Below are 22,779 nucleotides of genomic sequence, written 5' to 3'. Positions count from 1 at the left end.
ACCTCACAGAAGACTTTGGTTACTGGGGGCAATAGTGCATGATAGAAAATAATAGAAAAAAAAAATGAAGTCAAGTAGTTAATTTTTTTTTTTTTTTTTTTTTTTTTTGAGATACAGTGTTGCTCTGCTGCCCAGGCTGGAGTGTAATGGCATGATCTTGGCTCACTGCAACCTCCACCTCCAAGGTTCAAATGATTCTCTTGCCTCAGCCTCCTAAGTGGCTGGGATTACAGGCACACACCACCACACCTGGCTAATTTTTTTGTATTTTTAGTGGAGACGAGGTTTCACCATGTTGACCAGGCTGATATCGAACTCCTGACCTCAGGTGATCCTCCCCTCTCGGCCTCCCAAAGTGCTGGGATTACAGGAGTGAGCCATCGTGCCCAGCCAAAATTTTTAACTATGTTGATCCCTGCCTTTCTCATTTGTAAAATAATAATAATGAAATATGCGTAGCTCAGGGTTGTTGTGAGATATCCAATGAGACAGGGGATGCAAACTGACAGCATATTTGACACTTAGTATCCAATAAATGTTAATCCTCCCTTTTCCACCCCTTTTCTGCTTTTATCACTTCCTCATCCTCATCCCAGTATTTACTTTCTAGTTGTGTCGCCTTGAGTGGTTAATCTTTCTAAGGGTCACTGTCTGTAGCTGTAAAATGGCAATAATAAGATCTACTTTGTAGGCTTTTTATTAGATTAAATGAGATAATCCATGCAAAGCACTTAGCACATCACCTATAGTTAGTACTCGGTGGACATTATTATTATGTTATTATTAATTATAAAGGAACTTATTTCTAGGTGACATAGTTAGATATATCATGGAATCATGAAATACTAGACCTGAAGATCCTTAGTTCTCGATAGGCATATATAGTGGTTTTCACCCTGGGATGGTATCTCCTCAAAGGAGGAATGCATTTGGAAATGCAAGTGGCATTTTCTGGTTGTCACAGTGACTAAGAATGCTACTGGCATTTAGTTACCTGGGGGCCAGGAATCCCAAACATCTACAATGTGCAGGACACTCTCATCCATAAAGAACTGTCCCATCTTAAATGCCAATGACATTGAGAAATACAAAGTTGTTCAGCCACTTCACTGCGGTGCTCAGAGAGATGAAGACAATTAACCAAGGTATTAGAGTTAGTTAGCATTATAGCTAGAACTAAATTTTGTATAGAATGTTAACGCTGCAAAATTTTTTCCCATCTTTTGCAATTGTCATCAACAGAGCATACATGTCTCTATTTTTAGCAGTGACAATTGTCTCTATAAAATCAGTAAAATTCCTAAGAAAAAAAAAAAAGCCTTAGAGTGTGCTTTTTTACTATGTCTCCAGGAGAGAGAGAGTGAGAGACGGAGAAAGGAGGAGGTTTTTTTATTTTAATGTTGAATAATAATATATTAGCTTGTTTCACTGGTCCTGTTATAGTAAAGGCTGGAGTCCTTACTATAATATTGTGTTTTTAGTTCCTCAGAACAAAATATGAGAGAACTGAAGGCTTGATCTCAGCCCTCCTATGGGATCATTAGTTTTATTTTTATTTTTTGCTTTTATTATTATTTTAATTGACAAATAATTGTATATATTTATGAGGTATACTGTGATATTTTCATACATGTATACAATGTGGTAATGATCAAATCAGGGTTATCAGCACATCTATACCTCAAACATCGATCATTTCTTTATATTAGAAACATTCAAAATCTGCTCTTCCTGCTATTTGGGCTCATTAGTTTTATACAGAGAAAACCCCTGTTCTATAATCATAGCATGTCATGCATGTTGTGGTGAATGTCTAAGAAGGCACGCAACTGCTGAACAACTCTAACCCCACTGCCAAGAAATAGCTCAATTATGTGTCCTGCTGATCGTGATTCAAGTTTAGCTCAATGTAGTCTCTTTTAACATGTGTGGAGCACTTACGGCTTACAGGGAATTGTTTTAGATGCTTGGGGCACTAAGATGAATTAGACATAGTCCATGCCTCAAAGAGGTTAGAAGACAAAAATGTAAGCAGATTATTTCAATATAGTAAAGTTAGTATTATATAGAGGTAGAATTATCCATTTATAGAGTAAGCTAAATTAATACATTGATTTTGATTAGTCATTTAAATGTTTTAAATAACACAGACACATCAGTTACCTTAATACACCAAGGGAAACACATCTATTCTAGTCATCATATATAAGATGACTGTCTTATATTACAAATTTGTACATTTGTCTATCTCTCTTTCAGAGTTAGGGTGTATACTGAGTAAGACTGGGTAAGAATGTTACTTAACGTTCCCTTTGACTCAGTTTGCTCAACTAGAAAAATCATAAATTATGCATTTCTGCCCTACTTAGCTCTGAGTATTATTGTAATAGAAGGCAATAATACCTGTGAATGCTTTATCCATACTATGTGTGACACCACTTCCTCTTTCCAGAAAGGCTACATTTCTCAGCCCCTTTCTGTAGCTAAAGGTATTATTTTACTAATTCCTATCAATGAACTATTAGAAGTGATATTACTTCTAGCCCAAGCAGTTAAAGGTGGTTGTACCTTCTCTACAAATGATCTTTTCTCCTTGTGCAGTCACTTTGGAGGCCATGTGTCCCAGATGACACAGAACTACAAAGAACAACATAGAACTACAAAACAGAGAAGGCTATATACTCTGTATTGGACTTGATGTAAGAAATATTTTGTTGTCACTGAGATTTTAGTGTGTATGCATTACTGCCGCCCAGCTTATCTCATATTTTCCCTTACACATTATAGCTATAAATTATTATTTTTGAAACTTACTAGCATGCTTAGATGGTCTCATTACCCAGTGGCCCTGGGAATATTTACTGCATTAAGGCAAAACCTCAGAGAATTTGTTATTCTCCAATACAACATTCTTCTGGATGCTAAACAAAGTCTACATGACGTTCCATCTCTCATTTCTGTTTTCAATACCCACCTCCTTTCAAATATTGGTTTTTAGCATATGTCCTAAAACTGTTTCTCAACTAACATGTCACCATGTGTCTTTTATGTCAAAGCAGCCAAATATGTGAGGCATGCCAATTTGCCAATTTTATCCATGTTAGGAACAAACAGCTTTGAAAGCTTCCTCACTGGATGACAAAGATGTTGATCACAACAAGTGGAGGGTTTGTCTGCATCTGCAAAGATACTTGCTACTTAAGGGAAAACTTTCAAAATGTATGTTTCAGACAACAGCATTTACTGTGGTGTGCATCACAGGTAAAAATATTTGGAATAGTCATCCCAAGAGCTCTTTTTTGCTCTTTTATAGAAGCTTTTATTATTGCAAACATCCTTAGTAGTTGAAAAATACACAAGTACACTATATATACAATTATTGGAAGATCATAGAATAATAATGCTCTTGAAATATCAAGTTCTCACCTGTTTTATAGTTTGACCTCTGGTAACATACTCATTACCAACTTTGATTCTAGGATGGATCAAGCCCTTTACCAACTCAGAGGAGTTAATGCCCATGAGGAAAGCAGCTTTGTCAGCATCTGGTCATCAGAAATAGAAGAGAAGAAGGAGAGAGGAAAACACTGTTAAAATTCATTCCATTATAGTCAAACTAACTACCCAAAGGACAGAAAGATAGTGTGTTTAGATCAATGTAGCAAGGTGGATTGTAGTTTTCAAATAAATGCCTGAATCCTAAAAGTTTAAAGGAACCTATTTCTGGGAAATGCAAGTCAAAGGCACATTGAAATCTCACTTCATCAGTTTGTTGGCACTGATGAAAAAGAAAATATAATGCCACTCACACCCACTAGAATGACTGTAATCAAAAAGGCAGACAATAACAAGTGTCGGCAAGGATTTGGCAAAAATGGAACCCTCATACATTGTGGGTGGGAATGCAAAATGATGTGCATTTTCTGTAAGAAACAGTTTGACAGTTACTCTGAAGTTAAGCATAGAGTTACTATAGAACCCAGCAATTTCACTTTTAGGTACACACCCAAGAGAAATGAAAACATACGTTCACACAAAAAATTGTACACAAATGTTTCTAGCAGCATTATTCACAATAGTCAAAAGATAGGGAAAAGTGAAATATCCATCACTGATGAATGGATAAAAATATGTGGTATACTCATATAATAGGATATTGCTAGTCATTTTACAAAAATGAAGCATTGATGTGTGCTACAACATGGCTGAAACTTGAAAACATTATGCCAAGTGAAAGGAAGTCAGACACAAAAGGCCACATATTGCAGGATTTCATTTCTATGAACTGTTCAGAACAGGCAAATCCATGAGGACAGAAAGTCGATTTTGGTTGCCACAGGCTGAAGAGAAGCAAAAATCAAAGTAACTACTAATAGTGGCTACTAAGAGTTTATTTTTGTGATAATAAAATATTCTGGAATTAGATAGTTGTGGTTGCACAGCCTTGAGAATATACTAAAACCCAATAACCATACAGTTTAAAAGGGTGAATATTATGGCATATGAATCTTCTAAAAGAGGACTAGTATCAAGAAATAGACTCTTTTAAAAATTGAGATATAATTTGTCTGAAGGACATGGAAAATGCCATCTTTATTATTTGTTTTCTCTTTCTATGCATGTACTTGTGGACTCTTTCAACAAAACACGGACTTGGGCCATGTAATCTGATAATTATAGACAAGCACCAATCAACAGAAGCCAGGACACTTGCCAGTTATCTGTAAAACGCCCATTCTTTCCCTGCAAAGTCTCTGTTTACTCCGTAGTGCCCTCTGCTGTCCAACAATAATACTTACACCCCACAAAATTGTTTTATGAAAGAAAACTTCCATTTCCCAAAGTAGTGGAGAATAAGTATTATCAGAAGGAAAAGTAAATAGGCATGCATCACGTTAGGTATGAAAAAATGACATAAAATAATGACACAGGGAAAAAGTTTAAGCATATTTCAAATTGTAGATTATTTCAGTTACCAAACAAAATAAATATTCCACTCATCCAAAACCTCTCTCTGCTTTCTATTTTAAATGAATTTGGAGATATGCTAGTATGTCTGGCATAGTCATTCTGTTGAATAATGTCTTATAATAGAAGGTAATGCAGCCTTTCTTTAATTCACTAAAGAAAAAAAAACTGCACATTTTCCTGAGCAATAATCACAAACAGAAAATAAAGTAAAAACAAAACAATTAGTGAGCTCTGTCTCATCTGTATTAGCAATATCAATTTCCGTTTCACAGCCTTTTAAGTGTTTACAAGGCTTAAAATGTTTGAAATGTTTGATTTGCTTATAAACTAAAATCAATATATATTATACATACATTGCTACAAGCTACATACCTACTTTATGTTAGTTTATTTGCAGTGATCATAGCCTGGGTACTTAGTTGCTATGAAACCTTTCAAAACACAAAGCTTATCTGGAAAAATAAATGAAAATCAAAAGTAGAGCAGACATGCTCATCCTGTGCTGAGATGAGTCTGCTAACAGTGCCAGGTATTTGGAAGCAAAAGCTTGACAATTTCAAGTTGAGAATCCGGTATGTCAGATCATAGACTTTTTGAACTGGGAGAGACTTTATAGAGTATCTAATCCAATGTGAAAATATGTAAAAGATGGGAAGAAATAAAATGTGTCTGGTCAATCTGAGTGGAGATGAACAGTAACCAACAATGTGAAAAACAATTTTCTGGTATCTGTCCAGGTTTAAAAAAAAGAGGAAACACTTGTTTTTTCTAAACTTTGGAAGCATGCAGAGGCATAATACAGGTAATAATAGTCTCAAGGAATAATTTCCCAAGCCAAGAGTCTTCATATATCCTTTTTCCAGTGTTAAGCACAGTCCTTTGAGTCTATTTTTATCCATGAACAAAAGAAACTCAAATTCTCTCAGGAGTACCCCACCTTAAGCTTAACAGAAATAGCATGTAACATTACAGGATTATTTCTCACTTATTCCAGAGACAGTTGAGTATCTACAGACAGGACTAGTGTGCCCTGGATTTACTCCAGAGATTTACATTATGCATTACATATGTTCTCTGTTTTGGGGGGCGGAAGAAGCAATAGAAGTCATCATCTTCCAAAAAGTAAATTACTTCATTTGCACTAAACGTTTACAGTTTATAATCAAGATGAAAATAGCATAAATCTATGAATAAATGCCCATCTGACATTCAGGAACTACTATTGTAAAGATAGCAATGTGTGTAAACATATTTTAATCGTATTGCCAAATAGGCTTTATGAAATTCCCACCCATAAGCATCAGTTCCTTCAGGACCTTGTGAATGAACCCATGGACTTTAATTAGGCTGCATGATCTTACCTGGGGGAGGTCACATTTAGCTACAGTGGTGGTTCTCAAGCATCAGTGTGCATTGGCATAGCTGGAGAGCTAATCAAATATTAAACAACAGGCTCCCTGAAGCAGGTTAGGGGCTGGGCTGCTCTAGTTTTATCATGTTACCCAGGTGATTCTGATACACATACAAATTTAAGAACAAAGTTGTTATTCCGGTAGTCCTCAACTTTGACGGCACATTGGGGTCCCTGGCAAGTTGTAAAAACAAATACTGATGCCTGAAATTCACCCACAGAAATCTGGTTTGTCTGGCTTGGGTAATGCCTGAGCTTCAGGATTTTAAAAGTTCCCCACTGATTCTGGTGAGCAGCCAAGTTTGCAAACTACTGTCTAGAGAAGAGTAACCAGGTTTGGTAAGTTCATTTTGAAATCAGGAAGATGGAAAGAACAAAGTATGACTTCACCTGAAAACAGGTAAAAAGATAAAAAATTCAAAAAGCAATCTTTTCCAAATTTACAATTCTATCCCAGTTCAGTCCCATCTGCAAATAACCAGATATGAAAGAATGAAACAAAATCCAGTTTTGTCAGTCTACAGGGGTTATGATAATGATATTAATCTCTTTTATGGAAGGTTATAATACAATTTTTGAGTTGTTCATATTTCATTAATTTATTAAACAAAGTTTACTGAGCATTTGCTATATGTAAGCCCTGATGCTAGATAACGTAATAAGAAAATAAATAAAAAAGGCAAAAATCCCTGGCATCAAGAAATTATAATCTATGAGAGTAAGTAAAACACGGGGAAAAAAATAATATGTCAGTAAAACAACTGCATAAGAGACACAGATATCAAGTATCATGAAAGTGTGAAGCAGGGCAAGAGCCCTTCTGGGCTGCATGACTGGGGAAGGATTAAAAAAGAAACAACATTCAATCTGAGCCTTGAAGGATGACAAGAGTTTTTGGAGGTAAATATGGGAGAACAAGAGTTTCTATAAAAATGAACAGCACGACTTGAAGCCACAGGCATTGAAGAGTACAAGGTATGGTCAAAGAAGAGGTTATAACCCAGATGGATTGGACTACAGTGCCAGGGAGTGAGTGAGAAACTGAGAAAAGTGGGTGATTTCTGGTTGCAGAAGACATCTAATGCTGCTATAATGTATTCATTAAAGAACGGGGAAATGTTAAAGGAGCTGTAAGCAGAGAAATGACATAACTAGAATCAGGCTTTAGAATGCTTAATCTTGGAAATGTGCAAGACAGACCAGAGTAGGAAGAGTTTTAAAGTACAGAGTGAACCCATTGCAGAATGCCCAAGTGTCAGATGCTGAAGCTCCAAATTAGTAATGAGAAAGGGAGAAAAAGAGACTGAGAAATATGACTAGGAGGTTTCCAGTCTGAGAAGTAGAGAGAAGAACAGTACTGTAAATATGAATAGAAATGCCAATAGGAAGACATCACTTAGGGGAGAAGATGATGGACTTTTAGCCATACAGAGTTTAGGATACTAGAAAATATGCAGCTGAGAGTTGGAAATATGGAGTTGGAACTCAAGAAAGAGGCAAAGGCTAGGATGCCCCTTTGGATTTGGGTGCTCTTCCCCCTTCCCTCTTCTCCATCTGTCAAGCTCCTTCCATTCCTTCCCAAATAATTAACCGGGAAAAATTTACATTAAGAACCCTTAGAATTAAAGAAAAATTCAACACCTCTGTTTTTAAAATGAGCTAAAGGTAGAAGCATACTGAAAAAAACTCAGTATCCAGTTAAGATGCTTAAGTTAATTATGGCACATTCACACAATGGAATATTTTGTAGCCATCTAAAAAGATATTGCAGAAAAGACAAAAGATATTCAAATATAACTTAGTAAAAAAAAATACTAGCATGCATATGATCACAAATTTTTATTTTAAAAAGTTATATGTGCATATTCAACTAGAAAGCTACATTAAAAAATATGTCCTTTGGCATTCACAGTGATTGTCCCTGAGTAGGTAGGATTCACGTAACAAATAATTATCCATTACTATGTGCCAGGCACATTTTAAAACCTGGAAATATAGCAGTGAACACACCAAATGAGGTCCCTGCTCTTAAAAAGCTTACATCTGGTGAAGACTGAGGGGTGAAGGCTAGGACAGTCAATAAAAACTAGCTGTATGAATGACATGAAGAAAAATATTTAGATTAGGGAGATAGTGGTGGAGGTAGCTAGAGAAGGCTTTTCTAATAAGGTAAGATCCAAGAAGTTACTTTAATAAGTGAGGGAGTAAGACATGAGGACAGGAGAAAAGTTCCAGGCAGAAAGAGGAGTTAGTGAAAATAGTCCTTCAATAGGAGTGCTTACAGGCTCCAAAAACAACCAAGAGGCCAGGACATCTGAGTGGAGGAGAACGAGAGAAGAGAAAATGGTAGATTTTGCTACTAACGGTAGGGATTAGAGAGAGACAGAGAAGTATTGGTTGGTGCAAACATAATTGCGGTTTTTGCTATTAAAAGTAATGACAAAAACCACAACTACATTTGCACCAACCTAATATCATAGAGGTTAAGGAAGCTGTGACAGGGATGTGGGGTTTTATTTGGAGTAAGGTGGGAGCCATTGTTGAGTTTAGAGCAGAAGGAGGACATGGTGGAACAAGGGCTGACTGACACTATGAAAGGACTGACAGTAGCTTCTGGGTGCAGAGCTGTCCACCTATCCATCATAGGCAATGGTTCAGGCAGGGAGACAAGGCAGGAGGCTGTGGCAATAATTTGGTAAGAAATGGTGGCTTGGGCTAGGTGGTGGCAGTGGACATGGCCATCGGGATAAGTTGTGAGCTTTTGGATTTCAAAGGTAAAGACAAAGAAAAAGAGAGGAGTCTGGATGATTCTGAGATTTGAGTCAGGGAGACTGGGAGAACCTAGTTGGCATTTTGGGGATTTATTTTAATGATCATTCTAGACAGATCATTCATTGTAAGGTGCCATAAATCTTTCTGGTAAGCAGAAAAGAGTATAGATTTTTTTAAATGTGAAGAAAAAACAAGGGGAAATAAAGCCTCCTGGTCTCACTCCTATGAGTTAGTTACATCCTGCTGGAATTCCAAGGGCCTTAGTTCACATCTCCATTATGTCATTTAATACATTTTATCATAATTTGCTCCTTATTATTTTTATTTTATTTATTTATTTATTTTTTGAGACTGAGTCTTGCTCTGTCACCCAGGCTGGAGTGCAGTGGTGCGATCTCGGCTCACTGCTACCTCTGCCTCCTGGGTTCCAGAGATTCTCATGCCTCAGTCTCCCAAGTAGCTGGGATTATAGGTGTACGCCACCACTCTTGGCCAATCTTTTGTATTTTCAATAGAGACATGGTTTTGCTGTATTGGCCAGGCTGGTCTTGAACTCCTGGCCTCAAGTGATCCACCCGCCTCAGCCTCCCAAAGTGCTGGGATCACAAGTGGGAGCCACTGTGTCAGGCCATGATTCATTCCTTTCTCTCATTGTTCTCAATAATCTATGTGCTAAAGGCATTCTCTTTCACCCAAGTTTAGCAAATTGACTGGATCATCAATAATTATTGAGGAGTGCTTCTTGATTCTGTGATAGGAGGATTCTACATTAGAATGGTAGTTGACAGAACCATTTTTGAAGAACAGCAACCAAGGGAGCCACTATTGATTAATTTTAAGTAAGAGGTGAGGTTAACTGCAAGGAAAAGGGTGCAGGCTTGGGCCCAGAGATTTGAAGTATATACCGTATCTTCAAAGTAATTCTTACTTTCTGTGCCATCTGCTTCCAGTTGCTCTTCTCTAAGTTTCTGTTTAAATTTCATGTTTCCAAAGTGCATGATGGCTCCAGTGAGTTTATAGCACCCATACTTCTCATCAGGAAGAAAGCCCAAGATGTCCATGGCTTGCTGTAAAAACAGAAACAGATGGCCCTGTCTTCATTTGCCTAATGGCTGCAGTGAGCACCTCACCCCCGCTGTGTTACACCTCGGGCTGTGGGCTGAAGGGAATGAGATAGACAGCTCTGTTCAAAGCAATGCAAATCAGCCCTGTTGGCACTTGGTCACCCGCAGTCTGCTCATCCCTTTAAAAGAGAATTAGGAAGGCACAAGACTAGGCTTGTTTAGTTCCCAGTAGTTTTAGAACTTTCCTTCAATGTCCTGCCTCTCTCTGGTTCCTTCCAGCAACATATAGATCACTAACTGGCTATATGAGGTTAATTATTTTGCCTTTCGTGGTTATGGCAGAAAGCACCATATCTGCTGAGTTGCTTGTTTCTGTGATCCCATGTGTTCTCCTGACTTTATTCTAGAGCAGACACATTTCAAAGACTGGTGAAAAGAAATGTTTAAGAAAAGCCACCTCACCATAAAATTGCATCCTAAGTATCCACTGCACAAGATGTGCATTCTCATACACCCCAAGAGGGAAAAAATTGGTACAATCTTTCTAGTGGTTAATTTAGTATATGTACCAAGAGACTATAAAAAATTCATAATCCTTAGTATTTTCACTTCTAGGAACCTAGCATACAGAAAAAGTGTTAAGCTACAGAGATATTCACCTCAGTGGGAGTGAAAAAAAATCTTGAGTCTAACACTAGGAGAATAGCTCAATAAACAACAGGACAAATGCCTGATAAAATCTTAAGTACCCACTTAAATGTTTATGAAGAGTTCCTAAAGATACTTGAAATGCTTAAACGATTAAATTGAGAAAGCAAATTCTATATGCCAAATGTATATGCAGCATAATTACAGTCTTTTGGTAAAAAACAAAAAACACTAACATGACCATACAAAAGCAGCTCCAAATAGATAAAAACAGAATAAAGACTGTAAAGATATACACCAAATAAAAGAGATGTTTGCCACTGAGTTGAAATATCTTTCTACTTTTTCATAGCTTCCAAAGTTACTATATTGACAATGTGCAGTTTTCTCATAAGTCAGTAAACTTTGGACAGAAGCAGCCCTACACTATGGAAACAAGATAACTTCTCCGGGTCCCTGAAGAACAGAACTCTAAGATGCTGTCTTTCATTTCTCATTGCCATTACCAGATTTCGCTTTGACAACTAACAAGCCTTACTTCTGTGGCCAGCAATTCTTCAGCATCATCCAAGCTCTCCACAGTAACTGCTCCACAGGAGCAAAAGTGGAAGTCTGAGGGATTTGCAGACACCAGGAGCATGTCTAGAGTGGGAAAAACATTCGTTAAACAGCTTAAAGAAATCCGCAAGTGCCTTAGAAAATAATTGGTCAATAGTCACAATTTACAGTTTAAATCATACTTGGAAACAAGCCAAAATAAAATCCATATTTTAGACCCAAACTTCTACAATCAATGTTTGCCCTCTATTAACTTGTCAGTAATGTGTTAATGCCTCCCAAGAGAAGACAGGCTGGCAAATTCCAAAAGCAGATTCAATTGCAGCAGTTTCAATTGCTGTAAAAAAACAAAAACAAACGAATAACAACAACAACAAAACACAGACAATGTGTGCTGGTAAAACTTTGAAAACAGGAATTTGGCCTAGATTTACGACTAAGGGCTGGAGGACAAAAGTATTTTGTAAAATTATAAGTAGAACAGATCTGAGCTTCAAAAGCTAGGAAGCAGCCAGACCGTGGGGTCAGCGCCCAGGGAACATTAGCAGGGCAACCCTGTCACATCACATCCTCCCTATTAGGAAGCTGAGTCTGTCTTTCAAAGGATCCATAAGTCAGCTGCTGTGTTCAGTGCTGCACCCTGATATGTCTAAGAGTACTGACATGATTCACTTAGTCAGGAAACATAATCCAGGCTGAAGCAGAGGCAGGCTGTCAGTCACGCATCAACTGACTTGGCAGAATCACGTTAACCTCTCACTGCCCAACACTTGATCCCAATGAAGTTTTCTTGAGCTGATCTTATTTTTCTATTTATTGCTCAATGAAGTGAAAATCGGTTATCTTGAACCCCAAATCTCAGAAACAAAGAAATTGGGCTACATAAACGTTCACAGCAGCTTTGTTAGAAAACAAGTCAAATGACCATCTGCAGTTGAATGGGCTAACAAACTGTTGTACATCCATACAGTGGATTATTATTCAGCAAACAAAGGAATGAACTATAAATACGTGCTAGAACATGGAAGAATTTCAAAATAATTATGCTGGGTGAAATAAGCCTGACAAGAAGAATATACACTCTATTTTTTTGGTTTTGTCTTTAAACATTCTAGAAAATGCAAACTAATCTATGGTGACGGAAAGCATATTAGTGGTTGCTTAGGGACTGGGGCTGGGAGAGGAGGGCTCCAATGAGTGAGAAGGGACAGGAGGGAGGTCCAAGGACCTTCTGAAGATCCAAGGACACTTTTGAAAGTATACATGCATTATGTTGATTATGGTGGTTTCATACACACGCATATATATGTTAACACTTACCTGTTATATACTTAAAACACATGCCGTGTACTTTAGTTGAAAAGTACTTCAGTAAATTTGTTTTATAAAACTTTAAAAATAAAACAAAATTGGCCTAGCTTAAATCAAGCAGAAGGTTAATATATGTATTTTAATAAAAATGACCTGTAAAATTTTTTACAGTACTTGTTTTTTAAATGATTTTTATTTTTTAAATTGACAATTTAAAATTGTATATATTTATGGTGTACAACATGATGTTTTGATACATGTATATATTGCAGAATGGCTTATTCCAGTTAAGTAATGTATCATCATTTCACATACTTATTTTTTTGTGTGGTGAGAATATTTAAAATCTACTCTGTTAACCATTTCAAGCATATAATACATAGTTATTAACTATAATCACTGTGTTGTGGAATAGATCTTTTGAACTTATTCAACTTTTTAAGATTCTACATGGGTGAGATAATGTGGTATTTGTCTTTCTGTCCCTGCCTTATTTCACTTAGCATAATGTCCTTCAGGTTCATCCACGTTACCATACTTGACAAAAATAACAAGATGTTCTTTTCTTTTCTTTTCTTTTCTTTTCTTTTCGAGACAGGGTCTCAGTCTGTCACCCAGGCTAAGGTGCGGTGGCACGATCACAGCTCACTGAAGCCTCAATCTCCCAGGCTCAAGTGATCCTCCCACTTCAGCCTCCCTAGTAGCTGAGACTACAGGTGCATGCCACCATGATCAACTAATTTTTTAATTTTTTATAGAAACAGGGTCTTGCTATGTTGCTCAGGCTGACCTTGAACTCCTGGGCTCAAGCAATCCTCCCTCCTGGGCCTCCCAAAGTGCTGGGATTACAGTCACGAGCTACCATACCCAGCCAAGATTTCCTTGTTTTTCTTTAAGGCATAATAGTATCCTATTGTGTATATAGACCATATTTTCTTTATCCATTCATCCTTCATGGACACTTAGGTTGTTTCTCTATCTCGGCAATTGTGAACAATGCTACAGTGAATATGGAGGTACAGATATTTCTTCAGGATACTGAATTCACTTCCCTTGGATGTATTCCCAGTAGTGAGATAACTGGATCATAAGGTAGTTCTATTTGTAATTTTTAAATTAACTTTCATACCATTTTTCATAATAACTGTAGTAATTTATAGTTGACTCAACAGTGAACAAGGGTTCCCTTTTCTTCACATCCTTGCCGACATTTATTATCTCTCGTCTTCTGATAGCAAGACAATATCTCATTATGGTTTTTGCTTTGCATTTCTGTGATGATTATTGATGTTGAGTTTCTCTCACAGACCTGTTGGTCATTTGCATGTCTTCTTTGGAGAAATGTCTGTCAGGTCCTTTATCCATTTTTTAATCTGGTTGCTTTCTTGCTATTGAGTTGAGTTCTTTATATACTTTAGATATTAACCCCTTATCAATATACAGTTTGCAAGTATTTTTTCCCGTTCATTCAGTAGATTCTCTCATGATGATGTATGATTGTTGTATAGTTTATGAAGCGAATACTCAGGGTATGAGGCCAAATGTCAAGGATTCCAACATGGAAGGACCTCTTGGTCACTTATCATCATTCCTGGAATCTATACACTAGTTGAATAGCAAGAATAGGTACAATAAATAAATAGAAACAAAAAAAGTCAAAAGAAAAAGAAAAGAAAAGGGGAACTATGTGTAGGACCAAGCTATACAGAAGGCAGTGAGAGCGAAGGATTGTGCATGAGCCCTGTCCAAAAGAACCGAAGACATGAGTCTTAGCTACACCTGGAACGAGGGTCAGATATAATTGAGAGCAAAGGGGTGAAGGGGTACTCATGGCCATGTAGAGGTCAAATAGAGGCTGGCTCTGAGGTAATATGTCACCTCATTTCCTTGACTCCTTCAGTGGGTGGCCAGCCTCTCTGCTGTGATTTCCATACCCAATTCTTTTGTAGTATGCACAAATCCTCATATTTCAGGATATGTGGACATCATCCTCTATTGTGAAGATATGCCCTCTTGTATTAAGCCTCAGGATACTCTGAAGCTCTTCTTTGGCAAACATGGATAGTAAGAGTTCCAGATGATCTTTTAAAATGTCCCCCAAAAGGACAATGGGTGCTAAAACAGGTAGACTGACAATACCCAGTTTGGACCACCAGATGTCAGGCTTTGCACAGTAATCAATCTCAGCAACCCCCAAAGACTGAAGAAGATAAATGAATTCAAGATAAGCATGAATTTTCCATAGCAGCCCAAAGGCATCAGATGCTTCTATTAGTAAACAGAGATTCTCTGAAAATAATCTTGCAGTCTCTGCTGGTACCTTCATCAGATCTTATGTGTCAGTCGCCCTATACCATCCAGAAACACGTCAAGAGTGTTAGATTTGATAGGGTTAATCAATGGAAGACCAAAAAAAAATCCTGTTCCAGGTTGAGGTGGAGAGAAGGTGGGGAGGAGAATGTACTGCTTATATAACACCAATTACATCTATGGCAAAAATAATTGTCTCGTTCGCAGAGCTTTCCCCATTTGGTAAGGGTACTTTAAAGACCAAGTAGTCAAAACACTGCTAGATTTATACCATACTTAATCTAAGCATAATGGACTGGGAAAATTGTTCCCACCAGTTCACTAGCCTGGATCTGTAATCTTATCCTATGTCCACTTCTGTGGGAGCATTGTTGTCCTCAAAAGCTTACCTCAAATACAATACCTTGGAAATCAAATCAGCATGTCATTCTCTCCTTCCAATGAATCCCTATGCCACTTTAAACTCTCTGCCATGGTCTACAATGTGCTGCATGGTCCAAACCCTGCCTACTTTACCCTATGTTACCCTCTCTACCACCCACAGTGGCCATTTTGCTATTCCAATAATAAATCAAATGCATTCCTGCCTCAGGACCTTTGTAGTCACTGTTCCCTCCTCCTGGAAATCTTTGCCTACTTGCTCCCTTACTTATTGAGGTGTCTGCAAAAATAGTCTTTTCAGAGAAATTCCCTGACAATTTCATCTAAAATAGAACTATCCACAACCCTACCAAACCCCATTTCTTTCTGTCCCCTCACCGCACTTTATTTTTCTTTATTCACCTGCCATATAACCTACAAAGAAATTAGAGCATTTTTTTTTTTTTTTTTTGAGACAGAGTCTCACTCTGTCTCCCAGGCTAGAGTGCAGTGGCACATTCTCGGCTCACTGCAACCTCTGCCTCCCAGGTTCAAGTGATTCTCCTGCCTCAGCCTCCCAAGTAGCCACAATTACTAGCACCCGCCACCATGCCTGGCTAAGTTTCATATTTTCACTAGAGACTGGGTTTTACCATGTTGGCCAGGCTGGTCTCAAACTCCTGACCTCAAGCAATCCACCTGCCTCAGTCTCCCAAAGTGTTGGGATTACAGGCATGAGTCACCATGCCCAGCCTAGATCATATATTCTGTACTTGTTTGTTGCCTGTCTTCCACACTAGACTGTAAGCTCAGAAGGGCAGAGGCCTGTCTATCTTGTATCACCACTGTACCCCCCATGATTAAAAAGCAGTGCCTGATGTACACATGGAAGCTCCAGAATAAATATTTGTTGAATAAATACATGAAATTCATTCCCTTATTCCACAGGGTTTTTTTTTCTTATTTTGTTTATGGTACTATCATTCTCCTAATCAAATCACAAAACTTGGGGATATTTTTGACTCATCACTCTTCCTCACTCCTACATTCAGTCACTACCAAGACCTGTCTATTCTTCCATGCATCTATCCCTTTTCCCCCACCCTTCCATTCCCAGACACTATTTTAGATCACTGTCTTGTCATCTCATACTGGGACATTTGCAATCCCTTCCATCCAAATCTCTGCCTCCACACCATCCTGCCCATTATCAGCTTAATCATCCCAAATAATGCCCTCAATAAATCATGACCTCCTATTGCCTCACTCCCCACAACACACTCACACACTTGCTCTGCCAACTCCCTGAGTTCAGAAACCATCAGAATAAAATCTCCACTATTCCTCTATGCAAATCTTTTCCTTTAGTCAAACTGGTCTCTCTGTTCCCTGCTCCTGCTTTGCCCTTTCCCAACATTGTGTACACTCTTCCTCCTACCAGAAGTAGCCTCCACTCTTCACTTTGTCTGACTGAATCCCCTTCCCATTCTCCGTTTCCCAACCTAAATTCCCCTTCTTTATAAACCTCCTGAGCCAGACATGGTGGTTCACACCTGTAATCCCAGCACTTTGGGAGGCCAAGGTGGGAGGATTTCTTGAGGCCAGGAGTTTGAGACCAGCCTGGCCAACATGACGAAACCCCATCTCTACTAAAAGAGAAAAAAGAGAGGAAACTCCCATTGACCACCACACACTATGATGCTATCTCCCTCCCCTGGTCTCTTATCTTATCATGTAGTTCTAATTAAGGCCTTAAATTAATGCTTTTATACACACACACACACACACACACACACTCACCCACTCATCTCTGCTGGGTATCCTACCCACTTTCAAACACTCTTCTTCCTTTTGCTACCAAATTGAAAAAGAAGTGTTGCCATTTACTGTCTGTCCATATAAAAGTATACAACACTAGTTCTATAATTGGTTCAACTCCCTAAGTTTTAAGGATGAATATACTGAAGTCTAAAAAGGCTAAGAAACTTACTGAATAACACTTTCTCATCCCCCAAATATGGCTTATTTTTCTTGTTTTGGAATAACCCTAAGCTCCAGAATCCTACACTTACCATGAAGCTCTTTTTGTCCAGATAGAATTTGATAGAATATGTGGTAGTTCCTCTCTCCAGGCTGCTGGAAAATCACCCTGGACTTTTCAAGCAAATCTGGATGATGAGAAATGAATAAAGATTCATACTTAGGCATTCTTGTAAAATGTAGAACAAAAGAAATCAGGCTGAGTGCAGTGGCTCACAACTGTAATCCCAGCATTTTGGGAGGTCGAGGTGGGAGGAGCACTTGAGGCCAGGAGTTTGAAACCAGCCTGTGCAACATAGTGAGACCCCGTTTCCACAAAGAAAAATTTTAAAAATTAGCTGGGCATGGTGGCACATGCCTGTAGCTGCAGCTATTTGAGAGGCTGAGGTAGAGGATTGCTTGATCCCAGGAGTTTGAGGGTGCAGTGAGCCATGATCATGCCATGGCACTCCAGCCTGAACAACAGAGTGAGACCCTGTCAGGAAAGAAAAGAAAAGAAGGAAAGAAGGAAGGGAGAGAGAGAAAGAGAGAGAGAAAAAAGGAAAGGAAAGGAAATAAAAGAAAGAAAAGAAAAGAAGGAAGGAAGAGGAAAAAAAGTAATCAGATAGTGCATTGAGTACTTACAGATATCAATGTCCACAGATGACAGCATGCCTCTGGCACCAAAGTGCATCCTGATGAATTTGCCCTAGTGTGGACACAGAACACACTCAGACACAGAACACAGTTTCCTATTCAAATTTTCTAAGCACTTGCAAGGACTTCATTATATGTAACTCTCAAAACAACTACTTCCGCAAAAGTAAGAAACAAACCAACCAAAAAAAAAAAAAAAAAGAAGAACAGAAAAATGCAATGTGGGTTTGAGATGAGATAGCACCAGCTAATATCTGGAGGAAGCCAGAATGATTGTCAGGACAAGCAGTGGTTCTGGCTTGTAGCCCCAAATCTGCTGATTGCTACCTGTGTATTCTTGTGGGCACTGTGAAATCTCTCTGGGCCTCACTGTTCTTATCTAAAGATGAGAAAAAATATTTCCTCAGCATATTTGTTTGTTCATTCAACAAACATTCATTGAGCATCTACTAAGATCCAGGTAACCTTCTAGGCACTGGAGATACCACGCAAGAAAAATAGAAATGGTCCCTACCCTCACGAATCTTATAGACTAGTGGGTAAGCAGCTACTCCAACAGCTCTGACATAAAATCACAAGAAAAGCCAGTATCCTAGAACTTAGAGAGTCAGAGAAAGAAGGGGCATAAAATGGAGTTGAAGAGGTAGACAAACTCCATATCATGTAAGCCATGTAGAACACGGGAAAGGGTAGGGTTTTATTTTTTGTGTGTTTGGGAGACATTGTAAGGTTTTAAGCAGAGGAGTGATGTGATCTAACTTGTTTCAAAGCACACCTTGGCCTAAATAACAGACAGATACCCTTTCTTCCTTATCAGTGAAAAGCCATAAGGCAGGATCTAGAGGGGCAGAAATGCTGTCCAGAGGTGCCAGTGCCCATGTCAGAATGCCAGATGCAGCTAAGGAGGTGGCACCGTCTGGTGGCAGCTAGAGCCTGTGGGATGAGGATGCTGGAACAGGGAGGAAGGCAGCCTGGTGGAGGCTGGCCCATGCCAGGAAGGCACCAGGGCAGGACAGCAGCCTGGCAAGAAGAGGTGAGTAGCTCTGTACAGGGGGATGGAACAGGTACATTAAAATATGTAGGACAGTGGGAGTCACACACACAAACACACATGTATATATACCCATACATACAAACGTGCAGGTACATATATATGCGTGCACATACTCATATACAGAGGTATATATATACATACCTATTTAGTATTAATTGAAAATTTTAACCCAGATTTCTTGATTATTTTGAACTTTTTCTTTTTCCTTCTCTCTTCTTTCTTTCCTTCCACTGAACCATCTTCATGCTTATTTTTCTCCTCGACTTCTTTCCTTCTGTCTTTCCAACTTTTCTCTCCTTTCTGTTCTCTTCTTCATCGTTTTTTAAGGCAAGTTCCTGCTCTGTCGCCCAGCCGGAGTGTAGTGGTTGCATCATAGCTCATTGTAGCCTCAAACACCTGTGTTCAAGTCATCCTCCTGCCTCAGCCACTTGAGTAACTGGGACTACAGGTGCACACCACCACTCCAGGCTAATATTTTTGTGTTTTTTTTTTTTTTGAGACGAAGTCTGGCTCTGTCGCCCAGGCTGGAGTGCGGTGGCCGGATCTCAGCTCACTGCAAGCTCCGCCTCCCAGGTTCACGCCATTCTCCTGCCTCCGCCTCCCAAGTAGCTGGGACTACAGGCGCCCGCCTCGTCGCCCGGCTAGTTTTTTGTATTCTTTAGTAGAGACGGGGTTTCACCGTATTAGCCAGGATGGTCTCGATCTCCTGACCTTGTGATCCGCCCGTCTCGGCCTCCCAAAGTGCTGGGATTACAGGCTTGAGCCACAGCACCCGGCATATTTTTGTTTTTAGTAGAGACAAAGTCTCACTGTGTTACCCAGGCTGATCTCGAACTTCTGGGCTCAAGCCATCTGCCCACTTCAGCCTCCCAAAATGTTAGGGTTACAGGCGTGAGCCACCACACTTGGCTATCTTTCTTTTTACCCGATATTTTTCCCTTTCTTCCTTTTATTTTTTTCCTTATCTTTCCTCTTTCCTTTTTAAAAATGTTCTTTTTCCATCCCTCTATTCCTTCCTTTTTCCTCCCTTCCTTTTTTTCCCTAGCTTTCTATCTTTCATATTTCAGCAGAAAGTCCTTTAGCATTCTAACAAGTCCCAAATCTACCAGTTGTTTTGTGAACCAGTATTAGTGCCTGCTATGACCAGCCAGACACTGTAAGCACATCTAAATGTGAACAGAGCAGCTCTAAGGCTTTGGATGGAAACTAGCCAAATCAGCATGTGGTTATTATTTAATTATGCCCGGAGACTCAAACAGGAAGCCTTCTGCAAATTTTCTTGTGAATTATACAGTGGCTCCCTGCCAGTCATTCTTGGCATAATATGGATTTGTTAAACTAGGTTTAGAAATCCAAATTCTTCCCCTTCCATGGGAATTCTAGTTATCAAAAGCTACTTAAAAATATTTTCTCGTCAGCCCCCCAAAAAAGTCTTCAGTGAAAAATATGCAGGGGTAAGGAGGCCATAGGCAAGAGTACAAACAGTAATTGTACTAAGTGAATTAGGAAGTGCTTACTAAATTGACTTGTCATAAGGGGTTTAGGAAATTACGAAGGAGAAAATATTTCAAATATGTAAAACGTAATAAAATATAAAGCATGATTATAATTTTTTGGGTGAGCTTCTCTACTGGGAGTGTAATTTGAAATGATTAAGATAAATGCTTTTTTCTTGAAATTGACCAAATAGAAACTCTTCAGATATATATTTATTTATAAAAATTTAATAGTCTTAATGACATAGATGGTAAATGTTTGTGAGAAATCTAACATTACAAACTTTAATCAAAGACCCTCTTTGGTGTTCTAGAATTGTTTTCATACCTATGTGCTTACATATGAGTTTTACCATTGCATACAAATTAAATACTTTGATATTATGCTAAATCATGTTACTTACAAAACGAGAGGAGTTGTCATTTCTCAGGGTTTTAGCATTTCCAAATGCTTCCAAGATAGTATTCGCTTGCATGATTTGCTCTTCTAACGCCCCCTGAGACACATGAAAGAGAAGTACAGTTGATTAAGCTATCAGTAGAATTCTGTAATGTGGCAAGCCCTCCATCTCCAGGTCAAACCCCATTCTTGCTTTGATAACCAATGGCCAAAACCTGCTTCCAAATTTGTTTATATTAGCTTGGAATGAGAAATCAGAAAAACAGGTGGATGACACAGGCTAACAATATACAATATCCCTATGAATATGTGGGAGCTCATTTATTTGCAATGCTTCTTTTTTGGTTGGCATTGGCCTGAGTGGGAAAAGAAAATCGTCACCAAATAAAAAAGAAAAACATACCAGCTTATTTACAGACAAACATCATATCATGTATTTCCCCCATAATTAATCTTCCTCTCTTCCCATCTGATCTTTGCACCTGGAAATTTATCCTAGCATAATACAACAGACTCTTGGTGTTATTAAACTACACTTTTGCTTGCTTCTTTTCCTAAGTAATCTAGAGGTTCCCACCGAGTAGTGACTTTTAATAGTATTGATCTTGAATTTGAATCACGTGTGCTCAGGCTGATGGGCCAAAACATATCATCGACCTGTCTACCATATCTACATGGCTTTATTATTTTCCAGTCAGCCTCAAAGACCCATTTTATGGGGGTAACTATATAGTATATGGTATTTAATAATTTATGGATTTATAAATATTATATCCCTTCTTATATCCCTTCTACTATATAATACTCCCCATTTTATGGGGGAACGTATATAGTACATCGTACGCAATAATTTATGGATTTTTAAGTATTGTATCCCTTCTCAGTAATATGGGTTTACTGTCCTTCAAATAAGTTAGAGAACATTATATATACACGAGCAAAGATTTCCATAGAAGTGTTATATATTATGTATTGTATTATATCATAAAACTCAATGGCTAAACCAAACCATTTAATGCACACCAAAAAAAAAAAAATCCACAAAAATCTAAAATGCTTGTAAAAACAAAGTTATATCTACTGAATAAAAGAGTTCAACGATGCCCAAAGAAATCAATAATCAAATTCAGGAATGTGGTCGTCAGAAAAGAAACTTCTATAGTTTAAAAATTGAGCCAGATGACTATTTTAATATATTTCTTACTTTGCAAAAACAGCAAACATCCAGTATCGAATTGAAAAAGCAAAATAATCATGCCAGACATAGAAAAATGAGAGGTCTAACAGCTCAGTAACTCATTGATTTTGAGTTCCATTCAGCATTACCTAATTTTATTTTGCATACCAACGTGTATGGTCTTAGTTATCCTCAAGTTATTATGATGTCCATTAACATGTTAATGGAGCTAAACTAAAATGAACAAGTTTTTTGTTGTTGTTGTTGTTGTTGTTGTTTTTAATAGGGAAGGCAAAGATTTTTCTGAACATGGTATGTGATTAACATTGAGGGGTATGTCCATTAGGCATTTAGAACTTGATCCAGGAGTTAGGTATGAATGAAGAAAACTTTTATTGGTGCATATTTGTGGGAATTTGATATCTCACAGTAGCTAAAGGGATTCAGAAATATCCAAGTCACCGATGACTCTAGACTTTAGGTAAGATGGTTTGAATCTTGAGGACTTAACTTACAGATCCAACAAAGACCAGGCCAGAAAATGCCCCTTTAAGCAGAAGTGAAATTGATT

General features: G+C 38.3%; 1 protein-coding gene across 1 annotated transcript in view; it reads right to left on the bottom strand.

Moving 5' to 3' along the window:
- MYH15 (myosin heavy chain 15) overlaps positions 1–22,779 on the bottom strand; it is a 130,481-nt gene that overhangs the window by 91,466 nt on the left and 16,236 nt on the right. The window contains 6 exon segments of the mRNA XM_033201821.1: positions 3,427–3,545; positions 10,083–10,221; positions 11,405–11,508; positions 17,478–17,573; positions 18,070–18,133; positions 21,036–21,128. Of these exon segments, the coding sequence (XP_033057712.1) occupies positions 3,427–3,545; positions 10,083–10,221; positions 11,405–11,508; positions 17,478–17,573; positions 18,070–18,133; positions 21,036–21,128 (615 nt within the window).

This window comes from Trachypithecus francoisi, unplaced genomic scaffold (genome assembly GCF_009764315.1).
Source record: "Trachypithecus francoisi isolate TF-2019V2 unplaced genomic scaffold, Tfra_2.0 Lachesis_group0, whole genome shotgun sequence".
Taxonomy (NCBI): Eukaryota; Metazoa; Chordata; class Mammalia; order Primates; family Cercopithecidae; genus Trachypithecus; species Trachypithecus francoisi.
This window is presented reverse-complemented; position numbering and strand designations above follow the sequence as displayed.